General features: G+C 40.9%; 1 protein-coding gene across 1 annotated transcript; it reads left to right on the forward strand.

The window, feature by feature from the left end:
* The first annotated feature begins 3,112 nt into the window (after positions 1 to 3,112).
* LOC108065513 (uncharacterized) lies at positions 3,113 to 7,548 on the forward strand. The gene is made up of 4 exons (XM_017153521.3): positions 3,113 to 3,231; positions 4,071 to 4,133; positions 4,205 to 4,367; positions 5,047 to 7,548. The coding sequence occupies exons 1-4, from the start codon at positions 3,161 to 3,163 to the stop codon at positions 7,228 to 7,230; spliced, it is 2,481 nt and encodes an 826-aa protein (XP_017009010.2). The 5' UTR covers positions 3,113 to 3,160; the 3' UTR covers positions 7,231 to 7,548.
* The last annotated feature ends 8,028 nt before the right edge of the window (positions 7,549 to 15,576 follow it).

Below are 15,576 nucleotides of genomic sequence, written 5' to 3' on the forward strand. Positions count from 1 at the left end.
ACATACATACACTTCGCACAACTGCAGCGTAAAGTCAAACACATAAATCGCCCACGCTCGCCACAAGCGAAAAAAATGTCAATTTCCATTTAGGTTTCTTTTTTTCTCTTCTCCTCTACAACCCCCGTCGCATTTTGCCAATGCAAATGTTCGATTATGACAAACTTTCCATTGATATCCCAGCGCGCACTCAGCCAAAAATCCAATCGAAGATATTACTTGGGTGCCAGGACATGCCAAGTCATCCGGCTATTAATAACTTCAAGGCCCCGTCGCAAATTGTTCGGGCTAAATAATAAATATGCAAATACTGGTCTTCAAGTTCGCCAGACATCCGCGACTCTCGCAACTGTCTAACCTGCCAACTTGTCCATTTTTACCAAGAAAAAGTAATAGAGCAGAATAAAATTTAATTATAATAAATCAGTAAAAATTTATTTTATACCACAACTTTAATAATAGAATTTTTGTCTTATTTTTTTTAATTTGCTTTAAATAATTTTTGAGAGTATTTAAAAACCGCTTGATAAACCTAAACAAGTTTATTACAACGTTATTTGGTCCTTTTCAAAAATGCACTTTCAGTATTTTTAGCCAACGCTTAAGGAATGTCGCGAATTTCAGTTAGCCGAATTGGTAGCGACAAGGAGAAATTGTCCGTGGTTCTGGTCGCTTGGCAACAAGTTCATTTTGGCCCTTGGCAAAGGTCAAGGAAGGCGACTGAAGGGGTTTAGAAATAAAGGTATATTTTTTAGAATAAATTAAAAACATTATCTTACCTTTAAATATCATTAGTAAAAGGAAATAAATTTATTTTAGTAAAATCCATTATAACCCCTCACACAGAGCCCCTGATCCTTTATAAACACACGCCCTTGCCCGCTGACCCATCAGCATTCTGTGTCCCCGAAAACGAGGAACCGCGGAGATAACCTGCCGCACATATGACAGGATGGCCCCTCCTCCTTCGGCCGTTTGTTATCCCCTACATGTAAATAACCAAAAATTTTATATTGCGGCCCGCAACCACGACACCGTGACAACGCCGGCACATAGCCATCTACCATATACTAGACATGTGGCGCACATGGAGAACAAGCCAAGCCAGGACGAAAGCCAAAGCCAGGAGCAAGTCAAGCAGGACACGGAGTTGCTGTGGCTTCGGTGTCGCTGGCAGGAACAGGAACAGGAGGAGCAGGAGCACGGGAGTGGTCACTGCTGACGCTGGGAGCGCTGATGATAGCAGGACAGGACATACGGGGACATACGCAGGACATACAGGACATGCAGGACATACGGGACACCGTGGTGAGCGTGTGAATATGTCAGCGTGTGCGAGAGGTCCTGTGTTGTTGTCTGCGGCCGGGGGAGTGATAGACGCCACTACCATTAATTCACATTCAGGTGCCGCACGCTTGGACGAGCACAAGGGGAAGGGTCTGCACTGAGAAAAACCTTTGCAATTCCAATTAAAAGTTTGCCATTTAACAAATACTGAAAACTACTTTAATCTAAATTTATATTTCAACACGTTTTAGGTTAAAAACAAGAGAGAACGCTATAGTCGGGTTGTTGTCCCGACTATCTAATACCCGTCACTCAGCTAAAGGGAGTGCGAACGCTGTGTCGGGTTGGTGTCCCGACTAATAATCGTAACTCAGCTAAAGGGGGTGCGAGGGAGATAGATAAATATTTTTTGATTGCGTATATCTTTTTAATGAATGGTCCGATTTGAAAAATGTCTTCTACATTTCGATAGGTATAAATATACACAACAAAATTGCATTTATACTTCTCGGAAATCTTTAAAGATGTGGGCGCAGGACCCATTTTAAAATCGTTAGTGGGCGATTGTGGGCGTTAGAGGGGGCGGGGCGCTCGGCTAAAATAAACTTGCGCTGCGTAGGAAGCCAAAGAAATCTCAACCTTCTAGCTTTTGGAGTTTCTGAGATCTCAGCGTTCATACAGACGGACAGACAGACAGACAGACAGACAGACAGACAGACAGACAGACAGACAGACAGACAGACAGACAGACAGACAGACAGACAGACGGACAGACGGACATGGCTAGATCGACTCGGCTAGTGACCCTGATCAAGAATATATATACTTTATGGGGTCGGAAACGCTTCCTTCTAGCTGTTACATACTTTTGCACGAATCTAGTATACCCTTTTACTCTACGAGTAACGGGTATAACAATTATACACGATAATTAAATTAATTAGACATGAGTTCAATACCAATCGCAGGACAATGAATTTTTTTTTTTTTATAAAAATGATTGGTTAGGGCCAAAAAATTATTTTCTACGATTTATTTAGTATTTAGTATTATTTAAAATATTACATTTAATTTATCAAAAAGCCCTTTAAAATTACACCTAACTACAACATTTCTTAGTCATATTTTTCCCCAGTGTAAGCCCGGGTGCGAGTGTGCGACAACAACATGTGTTTACACTCATCAGAACAGGAATGGAAGAAGCTGGGCCCACTCGTGCAGGCAAATCCCGTGCAATGCATTATAAATGGCTCTACCGAGTTCCTGTGACCCCAGACGACTCTTCACGTTCTTTTTTTTTTTGGTTTTCGGGCCCACTGAAAACGCAAGCCAAGAACGGGAAATGGGAAAACTGGACGGAGTTCAAAAAGAAGTGACCCACTTGCCGGGCGTGTAATTAGTATACCACACAGGGCTGAAAAACAAAAAAAAAACAACGACAGTGGAATGTAAAATTCATGGGGCGAAAAATCGAAAGTTAGTTGCTCCTCAATGCGTGGCACGTTGGGAAAGCCGAAAGCCGACCGTCGACGAGGGAAATCGATAAGAGCCAAATGTCCCTGGGCAATGCCAAGCAACCACCAAAATAAATACGCAAAGGAACCACCAAGAAATCGGGGAGCCATGACAACGCCACTCAGCGACTCAGCCAAACAAATGCCAGTCGCAATCACCCATACGAACACTTAAATAATGCGGCTCTATTCGAATAAAGTTGCCTTAAAAATAGAACACACTGTCGCATTAATATCCCCGTGCCAAGCAAACTGTGTCAATAGCGGGTAGTATTATTGCATATGGCCAGTTGAGTCGGAGCCGTCGAGAGGTAAAGTTCGTAGTGGTTCCGGCCGAAGAGCGAAAGGATATTTAAGCCATGTTTCCACAAGCGGAGCTCGAGAATTACAAGCTGCAGGTGGAGTTGCTGCAGGAAAAGCTTCAGCGCAGGTGAGCAGATCCAAAAACTGTTATAAAACTGTTATTATAACTGTAGCTATTGGGCAATAAATTTATGCCTATTTTAATGGCAGCACTTTAGACCAAAAATGAAAATCTCTATACTAGTTAAACTAATCCAATCATTAAATTATGCAATTATTTTGTTATTCATTTATTATACTTTGGATTTTCCATGAGGCTATTAAATCGGCGCAATTATCGTTATTATTTTAGAATCATAGTCGACAATTAAAATTAATAAGGATTACTAAAATGAAAATATTTAATACCTTTTAAAAGTACTCGGTGTTCAATGTCGTTATTAAATAAATATAATTAAAATGTCAAGGTCGTAAAAATGTTTTCTTCCTATATAAAAATACATAAACAGATGGATCTTAAAAATCTTTCTCTGTTTCGACTAAGTTAAAGTACAACAACTACAAATTAGAAGTACAACAATTAAAATATTTTCTGGAAAAGTTTAAAAAATCATTTGATAGCTCTACCTTAAATTACATTAATAAATGAGCTCTTGTTATTAAAAATACTTAATACTCAAGAGCAAGAAAGATAAATAATTTATGATTTAGAAATGAAAAGCTCCGAAGACACAACTAAATACAAATTTATGTTTAAACTGATTTTCTTTTATACCCTGTTTGCGGGTAATTTAAAATGCCCTGCAGCATCGAGCATCAAATCACACAAAGGCCATGTCCATTGATTTGTGTTTGTCAGCTTTTCCTAAGCTTTTCCTGTGCATATGCTTACTAAATCAGCTTACAAATCACATGCATGCCCTTTGACTCGACTTTCTCCCCGATTTCCTTTCTTCTCTCTCGCAGCGAGGATAATCGCCAGCAGCTGGAGCACAAGTTGGATAAAGTCCTGCAGAAACGCAGCGAGCTGTAAGTAGCTTTCGTCATCTTCCCTCATTTTGCACACAAAGGTAAACGGATATTTGTGTGTATTTCTCCAGCGACAAGTCGGTGCGCCACAAGAGCCGCCAAAAGTACCAGGAGTTCCTCGAGGAGCAGACCAAACGCAACGAGCGCAACAAGAAGCTGGTCCACATGCTGGAGCGCATCGACGAGCAAACGGCTGCCATGTCGCAGCGGAGCGAGCGGCTTAAAATGATGAAGGTGAGTCCACCGACTGTCCGGAACTAATGTGAAGTTAAACACACTCGGATATTCCAGAAATCTAATGCCTAGAAATAAGAAAACTGTTTTAAAATACATCCTACAGCTTTTCTTCAATATTAAAACCTGTTTTTGGTTAGAAGACATTCTACAAATTGTTTTAAGAAATTTGCAATTTCTTAGAATTTTTTATGAAAATATTTTACGATTTTACAAAAAAATTTAAATAAAGCAAATTTTAAATTTTATTACTCTTTAAAATGTTGAGTCTATCGTTTTGAGAGAGTTTGTATCTTTCGCTTCCACACCCGTAATTTAAGTCGAAATATTGTTTCTTCCTCTCTTTTTTGAAATCAGAGAATCTCCGAGAGAGAATTCTTCATAATGATATTATTTAATATCAATTTTACCAGTATTGCATGGTAAAAACGATATGCGTATAATAACAAATAATTACGGGCCAGTTTTTTTTTTCGTATTCAATTTTAAAATAAGTAATGTGCATAAATCTAAAAAAAGGATGATATAATTTCTTAAAAACTTGTTCACCTTTAAAAAGGTTTTTTTTAACGATAAAAGTCTAATATTATATACGAACTTTTTTCTTTGTATTGCTAATTTTTCCGAGTGCTTGAACATCACCCTAAAACCATATCTTTCTTTTCCCCTTTTCGAACAGCTGCAATACCAAATGTACTTTGCGAAATTGGTGCAGAATCAAACATTGCGATGCATCCAGCAGACGACGACTCCGACCGCCGGCGGAGTGATGCCGGTGCCTGTCCTGATGCAACCGCAGCCGCAGGTGGCGACCAATCCGCAGTCGACGCCGCAGCCGCAGCCCTGGACCTTTGCCATGGCCACGCCCACGCAGGCGGGCATGCTGTTGACGCCCCAGTTTGCAGCAGGTCCTCCTGTGAGTCCCATTCCCCAACCCGTTCCCATTCCCACGGCTGCCCATCCTGTTTACTATCCGGAACTCTTTGGCCCGGCAACTTCAACTGGGGCAGCTCCCCTTGGCACCTCGAACCTGTTCGATTTGCGCGCCACCCTGCGCGCCTTTGATAATGAGAATGCCGATTTACCGGAGCGCATGCAGCCCCACTTGACAGGTGATTATCAGGCGGAGAGAGTTGCTCCTCCACCAGCAGCAGCAGCAACACCCACATCGACTTTATCCAGCCAGGAGAACCAGGTGGCGCGGCAGCTGAGCAGCACTTCCTCGACAATGGCCACATCCTCGTTGACATTTGATAAATTGCCAAAGACATCGTCGCCTTCGCTGACGTTAACTGAGCTGCCGACTGCAGGAGCAGGAGCAACTTCTGGACAGGATGGGCAACCGCAAGGGGAAGTCGGGAAGGGCCAACTGGATGCCTGGACAAATTCACGCGTGACTAAAGTCGAGTATGAAAAATCACCAACTGTCGTTAAGCATAATGAGACGGGCCAGCGACATCAGCAGCAGCAACATCAAGAGCTACATCAGCAACATCAGGAGTTGCAGCAGCAACATCCTCCCCCACGCGACTTTGAAGCATACTTTGGTGAGCTGAAAATCGATGAGTCGAAGCCCAAACCCCCACTGAACCTAAACCCAAGCCCAAACCACGAAGACAAACGCCCCTTAAACGTGCGTTTCAGCGAGGCAGTTGGAGGAGCAGGAGGTAACCAAGTTGGCATCAGCAACGATTTGCTGGACGAAGTCAAAGCCAGTCGGTTGGCACTGGAAAGAGCAGCGGCTGCGGTTGATGAGCAGCTGGCAAGGGGTAATCAATTGTCGCCGCCAAGCAGCCAAAGTCAGGAGCAACCCGAAACCGGTGTGTCGATTGAGAATATTGAAAATGCCATTTACGGCGAACGTTTGACAGGGGGAGGAGTATCAGCAGGAGCAGCAGGAGGAGGAGCAGTAACTGAACAGGGATTTTTTGAAAATTTGGTTACCAACACATCGCCAGAGGTGGAACTTCAGGAGGTGGAACAACAGCAGCAGCCAGAGGTCTCCGGTTACGGGCAATACGAGGCCAGCAGTGAGCCCATCTATGCCAGCATCGATTCACCAAAAGTGGAGCCGCTTTACAGCGAAATCGGAAATCCCACAGACTATCAGGGATATGGCGAAACAAGCGATGTAACTGCTGCTGCTACTCCTGCTGCTTCTGCCGAAACTACGCTGGATCCCAATGGCGAGGTCCTGCCGCAGGAATACTCCAATATTGATTACGGCAACTACGCCGGCTATGATCCCAATGCCTATCCCGGGTATATATACGATGAGGCCACGGGCCAGTATATAGCCGATCCGAACGCCGCTCAATATGCGCCAGATGGTGGCTATGGTGGTCAGGAGTATGATGCGGGTGCAGTGGGCAACTACGACTACAGTGGCTATGAACAGTCAGCGGATCAGCAGATGCAGCAGCAGCAGGAAGAGCAACTTCAGGAGCAACAGCAGCAGCAGCAGCAGCAGGAGGGTTATACCAACGAAGGGGTGGTAGAAACCCCCTTAGAAGCCCCACCGGAAGTGGCCATCGAAAGTCCTGCTGCTGCTCCTGCTCCTGCTCCTGCTCCTGCGGAACCCCAGAAACCCTCGAAACCCACATCGATACTCTCCTCGACGACAGACAAACAAGCGGCGCTTAATGATGCGCAGCAGCAGCAGCTAAAGAAGAAGAAGCGCGTTAATTTCGTTGACAGCAGCGAAACGGATGATAGCTCAAGCGCGAAACCGACCCAGGCCGCAAATCCAGGACCTCCTCCTGCTCCTGCCGCCGCCTCCTCCCCTGCCACGCCCCCAACGACGGGCGGAGGCGGCAGCGAGAGTGATTTCGATTTTTCAACCGGCAGCGAGGCGAAGAATTAGAACAAACCGTTGAAAAAAAAAACATTTCGAGCTCTAATTTGTTGCCATTTGGGTTAACCACCCAGTGCCCCTCCCCCAATTCAAAGTGAGCCACCGCTTCGATTTATTGCCAATGCATTTTTAGGGGGGAAGGAAAAAAATCGAGAAAACTGTAGGAAACCCAGAGGAAAATGGTGAATGGAGGGAAAAGAAGAACCGACTAATAGGTAAAAAGTAGTTTACCGAGAGGGAAAATGGCCAACCTCAAGCCACACAAAAGTTGTTGCTTACTTTGGGCGACGACAAACTAACAGCGATCGGCTAATTCAATATTCTTAGTTGCATGTCAAATAAAGCGAATAATCCTAAAAATATAAAATTAAATTGACTTTTATTTGAATATTTAGAAAAAATTGCAGGAATATTAGATCAAATACTATCCAAATACTGGTAAAATTTTCTATTATTTCCAAAAATAATTTATTTATATTCTAGGATCATAAACCAAATTTTTGATAAAGACATTATTTAGACGAAAATATTAAAACATTCAATTTAAATCCTTTACTATATTTCATTTGAATATTAAATATTTTAATTTAAGTCTTGTATTATATTTTGATTTAATAAATGATTTAAACTAAAATATTTATTATTTCTGCCTGAAAAATTTGTTTATCAACTATTTTGTTAAATATTTTTTTGGTGCTGTATATTTAGTAATAAAATAGCGAAAATAGCAGTTTAAACTGCTTTTATTAATTTATTTTTTGTCACTTCTGTTTACCATTCACTTTCAGCCTTGACACAGTTCGGCTGTTAACTGTTAACTGTGCGTATACGCAATATTCCGTATTAATACTTGACGCTGACACACTTTTTTTCGCACAGCGCCCACGCAAAAGTGTCCAGGCGAAATATTTCATTAACGACATCGGTAATAAGATCAGCAGCTGTTGCTGCCAGGCCGCAATTTATCAAAAGTGCAATTGTCTTTGCCGTGGGCGGTAGGCCGTGGAAATTACCTTTAGCAATATATATGTATATATGGCAAGCTGTATTTGCTGCCCAACACTCGCTGGCATCGCTGCCAATGACGCTAATTATGTGCGGCCAGGCGGTTAAAGCCACGTCCAGCAAATATGCTGATTCCCGATATGAGGAGCATACCTACCGGCTCATCTGCTTACTTGCCCAACAATCGCCAACTTAATTGAAATTGTGCCAGCAAAAGTACAATGCTCTTTCGCCTTATATATAGAGTACATGATGGCATAAGCATATATGTAAAATAAAACAAGAAAGGAAGATAGATTCGGCCAGGCAAAGTTTATATACCCTTGCAGATCATTTATATTAAATTACAAAATGTTAAATTTTTATCCTATCTATGGCGACGTAAGGAAGTTATGTATCGAAAAAATGTATAATTTTTTAAGGTATAATAGTTGTCCGATCCGCCTGGTTTCGACTTATATAATTCCTGGAAAAAGATGAAGAGTTTTGGGAAAGTTTCATCTCGATAGCTTCAAAACTGAGAGACTAGTTTGCGAGAAACGGACGGACAGACAAACGGACAGACGCCATGTCCGTCTAGAGCGACTCGTCTAGTAATGCTGATCAAGAATATATGTATACTTTGTAGGGTCGGAAATGTCTCCTTCATGGCGTTGCAAACTTCTGACTGAAATCATTATACCCTCTGCCAGGGTATAAAAACAGCGGCATTTTTTCTTTCACAATTTTAATTTGATTCACAGTTAAGGCTGTGAAAGCGCTTATATATTTTCATTTTCGACTAGCGGCTCCAACTGTTGCTGACATTTTTCCATCAACTTGAGTGGCCAAGGACATTTTGCTTTCGCTTAACGAATTTCAACCGATCATCACGCTCATTGGTATGCATTCATACATCGCCGGAAGTGCCATTTTCCATTTTTGAAATAATTTTATCAAGTTTTTAATTACACTTCAAGTCAGCCATGCTTCATTTTTGCTTTTATTTTTTTTTCTTATTTCTCTGCTGGCTTAATTTCAATTAATTTCTGCATTGAACATAGGACAACAGTAAAAATGTAATTAATACATATAATTGGCCTGTCGCAATGTCAACGCTTGAGCACATCAAACATTTAAATCAAATGTCAATCAATTTTTGTGGTCGAGTCATTAAATATTTATAAAACCATTGGGACTACGCCGCACACTGTCCCTTTGCATATATCCGCATTTAAAGCCAATTATTGCTGGGAAATCACTGCAGTGTTGGGTAAATAGACTAACATACCACCCACTCCCCGTCATTGAACCCATTTTTGTTTCACTTTTTAATGAGTTGAACATTTGAAGCCGTAGAAAATGAGAGAAAGTAAACCGAAATGAAATGAAGGAAGAAAATCGAGCGGGTAAAGTGGCAGTGGGCAACTTTTTCAGAACAGAAATTCGCAATTAAATGTAACACACAAACCTCAAAGGCAAATGGCAATATAAAATGTAATGGGCCACATTTAAATGGGGGGCAGAGAATTCAGACAAATTTCCCCAACGTTTCTGTCACTTCAAATGAAATATTTGCATTGACCCGAACTTTTTCCATCGGGCGAAAAAGGTTTTAAATTCCTGCTAATGACGACGCAGGAAAAAAAGCCCAATTTCTTATCAAGCAGCTAATTGCGAGCTCAATTTACGACAAATGAAAAATACCCAATAGAGATCCCTTTGAAATTAAAGCCAAGCTGTTGAAGTGCAAAGGTAAATATGTATGATTTGAAATTAAATTGTGGCTGAGGGGAAATGCCGCTGCTTTTTCACGCCCCACTACACAAAGCTTATAAAGCGTTTTGTCAAAGAAAACATTATATAAATACGACATATGGTAAATGTGTGTCCCTGGCAGCGCAATTCAAAAATAAATTGCAAAGCAAATCAAATCGACACGTCGCAGGTAAGAAGGATAAAGGATTATAGCTGCTTCGCCCACAGTCTGCATAATTGAGTGGCGCTTATTTATGCACCCCCGGCAACCGGATAGCGCAAACAACGGGGTTCCCCAATACCGCCCCCAATCAATGCATCCCCAGAATCCCCATCCCCTATATAGCCCCTATATATGCTCTGCAAAAAAGGTGGAAAAAATATAATCAGTGCTGAAATTCAATTTGGAAATAAAACGCAAAAGCAAACGCAAATCGAGAAGCAAAATTTCCAATGCCATCGAACATATGCTGGGTTAGGGTTCTCTGGTGGTTCTGATGGTTCCGATGATTCTGATGTGGTTGTGCATCCTGTGTGTGTGTGCACACCCAGTGAGGCAGAAACAAACAAGGTGGAAACACCAGGAACCACCATACGCGGCGTATGATTGACGGTTATGCAAATGACATTTTCGGGGTAAAGGCAGAGGCAAGACTCTCCTTTCCCCGATAATATTTATAGAGCAGTTATGGTAGTATGAATAAAGAAGTTGGCTTTGTGGGGAACATAAATGATGGATGGATTGAACCTGTCGGAAATTAATTTCCAGTTGTAGTAACTTGAGGCGAAAGTTTTCAAAGGCGGAATCATCGGTACGTCTCAAACAGCTTTGGGGTTAAACTACCTCTTTCCTTAGAAAATGTGAAGAACAACAAATCTTTAACGTTAAAAGTGGTAATTATAGCACTACATTTTTAATAAAAGCTAAATTTGCATTTAAAAAAAAACAATACAATTTCAGAAATTTGAAAATTGGAATTTTAAAATTTTTTTAACAGTTAGAAAATTTTTCAGAACTTTAAATTTAAAAATAATATTTTTTCCAAATGTTAGGAACTTTAAATAGAAACTTTAAATAGAATTGAGTATTTTTACAATTTTGTATTCTTAAAATTTTTTTAATTATTATAATTTTTATAACATTTTTAAAGTAAAACTTCCAAATACAAGAAACTTAAAACTCCAATTTACATTTCACTTTAATTTTAGTGCCTGGTGATATGATATTCCTTTGTCTGCTCGTCCACTAACTAGCCTTTATTTGGGATGGGTTGGTTTCATTGGTTTCGTTGCCAAAACGCAAACATTGGCCAATGGAGATACTATAGTTTTTAGTCCCCGATCCAGCTCATCGGGCGCTGCACTGACATTAACGCTAATTGAAAACATGAAAGGCGATACACCAGCCAAACTCCGAACCCAACTCCCCGTGTGCCCGCCATCCGTGATGATTAGTGCACGTGCAATGCTTTCAGCTTTCAGACTGTCTGTCTTTCAGTCTGTCTGTCGAAAACCCGTCGATGTGTAGTCTCCCATGCCGCCTGTCACCTGGCTCACCTGACTCACCTGCCCACCTCGCAACCAACGTTTTCCTGTTCAATTTCGTGCTATTTTCATGGTGAAAAGATAACAAAAGTTTCGCCTCACTTTGCCGCGCTGGCAACATAAGAGTTTTCCCCACGTTTTTCCGCCAACTTATTATTGTTTAAATATTTACACTGAAAATGGCGGAGGCAGCGGCAGCGGCGTTGGCGGCAAGGGTGCGATTCCTGCTGTCTTTTGTGTCTCCGTGTCGTTTTCGTTGTCCTTGTAGGTGCAGCCATATGCGCGACAAGTTCCTCTAAAGGGGGTAAGGGGGGCACAAAGTTTTCCAGCCACTTCTACTTTGGGCCCGAATTGGAGCCATGGCATTGTCACGCAGTTGTCTTCTGGGTAGTGCGACTTTTGCCGGAGGTATGCGTATGTGCACTAAGAAAAACTTCTAAACAATTCTAAAAAAAGTTAAACCTTTGAAAATGTAGGTTTCAGAAAATAGGAAAAAACAGTTACTGCTCATCTAAATACAAAATTTTTACTGAAAATGTAAGAACTAGCTATTTTTGTACAAAAAGGTAGAAAAAAAAAATTTTTTTTTGAATTTAATAAATCAAAAAAATTAAACAGAAATAACAAAATAAAGAATTTAAAAAATGTTAAACTTTATTATATACAAATATAAACAGAAAATGAACTCTGAAAAAACTATATTACTTTAAAAAAAAAATAATAATATCAAATTAAAAACGAATATATTTTTTTTGTGATAACCAAAAAGAATTCATTTTATGATTTAGTAGCAAAAAATGTTCTTTGTTTGCACCTGAGTATTACCTTGCGTATTTTTTACAAAATACAACGCGATTTATATTTTCTTTCAGTGTGGGAGCATCAATTTCCTTGGGGATTTTCAGGATCCTTTCAGCAGGCGATGACGACATACCGTTGCCTTCGATTCGAGTTCGAGTTCACTTTAAACGCTTGGTCTCCCCAAAGTTGCGTCACACTTTCGGAGATTAGTCGATTCCCCCGTTTTTTTTTTGGCAAAGCGGAATTCGCTGATGATGTGCATGCTATACTTGTGCAGATATATGTAAGTATATATCCCGATGTCGGATGCTAATGCCAGGGCTCACACTCGCAGTCGCACTTATTCAGAATGTTTTCGCATAAACATCACGTCGGTCACGTTTCACGTTTGTCCGTTACAGCTACATTTATAGATATGGCCCAGAGTCGAAGCGATGCTCTCTTTTTTCCATACTGTTCGACTGCAAATGTTGGGCCAACAGTCAGCCAGACACGTATGACAGTTTTACTACGATGGCAAACAATGCTAATAATCATCATAATGCTTTTGAAGTGGCGCAAATATTTGCCAAGCCCATAAACATAAATCAAGAGGGTTGGGTGGATAGTTTCCATGTGGGAAACACCCGGTTTAAAACGTATATAACTTATATGCCAGGACATTGAATTTACGTCCTGTCAGGGAGGAGAGAAGAAACTGCCTCCATGTACAATTTGCAATCAGGCAAAACTAATTTGCCCAATAAGCCGCAGGCGAAGAGGTCAAAAAGGTATTTTGGATCCGAAACCGAAACCGAAAACGAACCGACAGTTGCAGTAGTCAGTCGTCGATTCGTGCTCCAAATTGCACAGATAATGGAGCAAAATCAACTTGAGCTGATATTGACAATTCAGTGCCACAAACACAGAACTTTCTCAGCTGCTTCTCGACCAATTGAGAGATTCCCAAATGACAGTGGAATTGATTTTCATCGATATGGCCGCCGCATGTGCTTCTGCATTTCATATTCATATGCGAACGTGCTCCTGGCACTCGATTGTGATTGTGATTTTGTGAGATTCTGGGTTTTGTGAGAGTGTCCCTGGCAATGGCAGCTAACAGCCAACAGCCGACTGCCAACCGCAATGTAATTGATGTGGATGCCCTGCCGGATCCTACTTCTTCATGTTGTTATTCATTAAAATCCCAGCCGAGTGCTTTTGTCTCTCACGACAAGAAGGTCTCAAGAGCGTGTGGGCGGTGGAACCCCTTTTCGGGGGCTAATCTGCATTGTCTGGATGGGATGGCAACATGGAAGATACTCGGCAACTCGATTGCACGGATACTCAAATACACGGCTACACATGTCGCATTGTCCTGTTTCCTTCAACCGCAACTTAAAGTTCTCCTGGCGATGGGAGAGTACGAAAAATGTTCGTGAGACTCGTGACTTATATTGGGGGTGGGTTAAAAAATATTTGGAAAATAATAAGATCCTTAAAATGGTCTATCTACAAAGTATAGTTTTAAAAAAGAGTTAGAGTTAGAATTTAATATCTAAAAGATTTTGTGTAGCCAATTTAATTTTAATAACTTTTTTTTAAACTTCAAATTTTATAAAAAAAATGTTCGAGTCTCAGCTTTATCCTCATCCGTAGTGTGGGGACTTGGATTGGGGGATCTAGCTTCCCAATAATATCCTTATCCCTCGCATCTACAGGCTCTAACGGAATTTTCACTTTTATTGTTTAAGCTTTCAGCACAGATTGTGCGCGTATTATTGAAATCCCTTTTGTGCGCCCCAGGCAGGCGACACACGCCATCTCTGCGAGTCTCTATATATTCGAATCCACTCCCTACCCTGTTCATACCACCACATTTCACATTCCAGCACCCAAGTCCCCATTGTTTCGCCTGGCTTGGTGGCTTAGGTGATGCCATTACCCGACTCCAAACCTTGGTGCTCCGTCGTCTCCTGATTTGTACAAAACAAAAGCCTTGCTGCGAATGGCAAAGTTATTTGAAAGCATTGATTACATATTGATAGCAAAAGACCGACTTTCAGCGCCAAGTCAACTAAAACCGCCAACCACAAGCGGAAGAAATGCTGGGAAAGTACCAGCAAACGCTGCTATTCAGGCAGCCTCTCTTTATCCCCAACAATTGATACTTCCTTAAATTTGTTTCGCATCCCCTGGCAAGCGATTTCTCTCGACAGATAACGAAATACCTATGGCCCCCAACGGAAGCTTATCACATGCTTCAGGTGGTATTAAGTTGTGGGTAGATATTAATTAGAGAGCTTCAATGGAATAAATCGTTTGAGAATTTGGCGGATTTTCTGTAGAAATTACTGTTTACCGGTTTGGATTTTAATCTGTTTTATAATATTTTATTATAAATAAATAATAAATATGTATTATGTTATACGAGTATGTTGAATTTTCTTGTTCTTGCTTATTTTTAATAATTTTAATCCCTCTCGACATTCAGCTTATTTTCATCTAGTGCCAGCCAAAAACGGAATCTTCTTAACGGCCATCTCTCCATCAGGAAACGAACTGAAAGTGCATTAAAAATGTCTCCATGACGACGCACGTGATCCGCTTTATGGATTGCAAATGGCGTAGAGTCTTTGTATAGTAAGTCATGAAAAGGTAAGGGGTGAAGTGGTGAATCGGTGAGATGGTGATGGTGCGGTGGCAGTGCAATTTAATGCGCCATGGCCACGGATATCCGTTTAATGGCCATGAATACATAAATAATAAATAATAAAATTGTATTTGTTTATTGCTCGCAGACACTCACACACGGCACACAACGTGTGCAACTTACACATTGCCTTTATGTGGATTTATTTACCTTTGCGAATAAAATATATCAATATGTGTATAAATATATTTCCTTTTTTTCCGTTTTTTTTCGTTTTTGTTAAAGTTAAATGCAATTTAAACAATACACAATATATTTATAATAAGAATGATAAAATGCATTGGAAAAAACGCGGTTTATATATGGACTATCTGTGCGCCAATGCCAGAGATTGGCTATTAAGGCCATGTAAATCGGGTAAAGCGGGTTTCTGTGTGAGGAGAGGAGTATGGGCGAGTGTATGGACGAGCACTTCCGTTTTCCTGTGGCTTGTTAAAAATTATTTAATTTTATTGTATTTCAATTGTTTGCTGCGGCAGGGAGGAAACAATAATCCAAAGTCATTGTTACTTCGCAGCCGTGCATAATAAATGAGAAGCCAGCTCTGCTTGGATCCTCCAGCCCCCACTTTATAG

This window comes from Drosophila takahashii, chromosome 3R, assembly GCF_030179915.1.
Source record: "Drosophila takahashii strain IR98-3 E-12201 chromosome 3R, DtakHiC1v2, whole genome shotgun sequence".
Classification (NCBI taxonomy): Eukaryota; Metazoa; Arthropoda; class Insecta; order Diptera; family Drosophilidae; genus Drosophila; species Drosophila takahashii.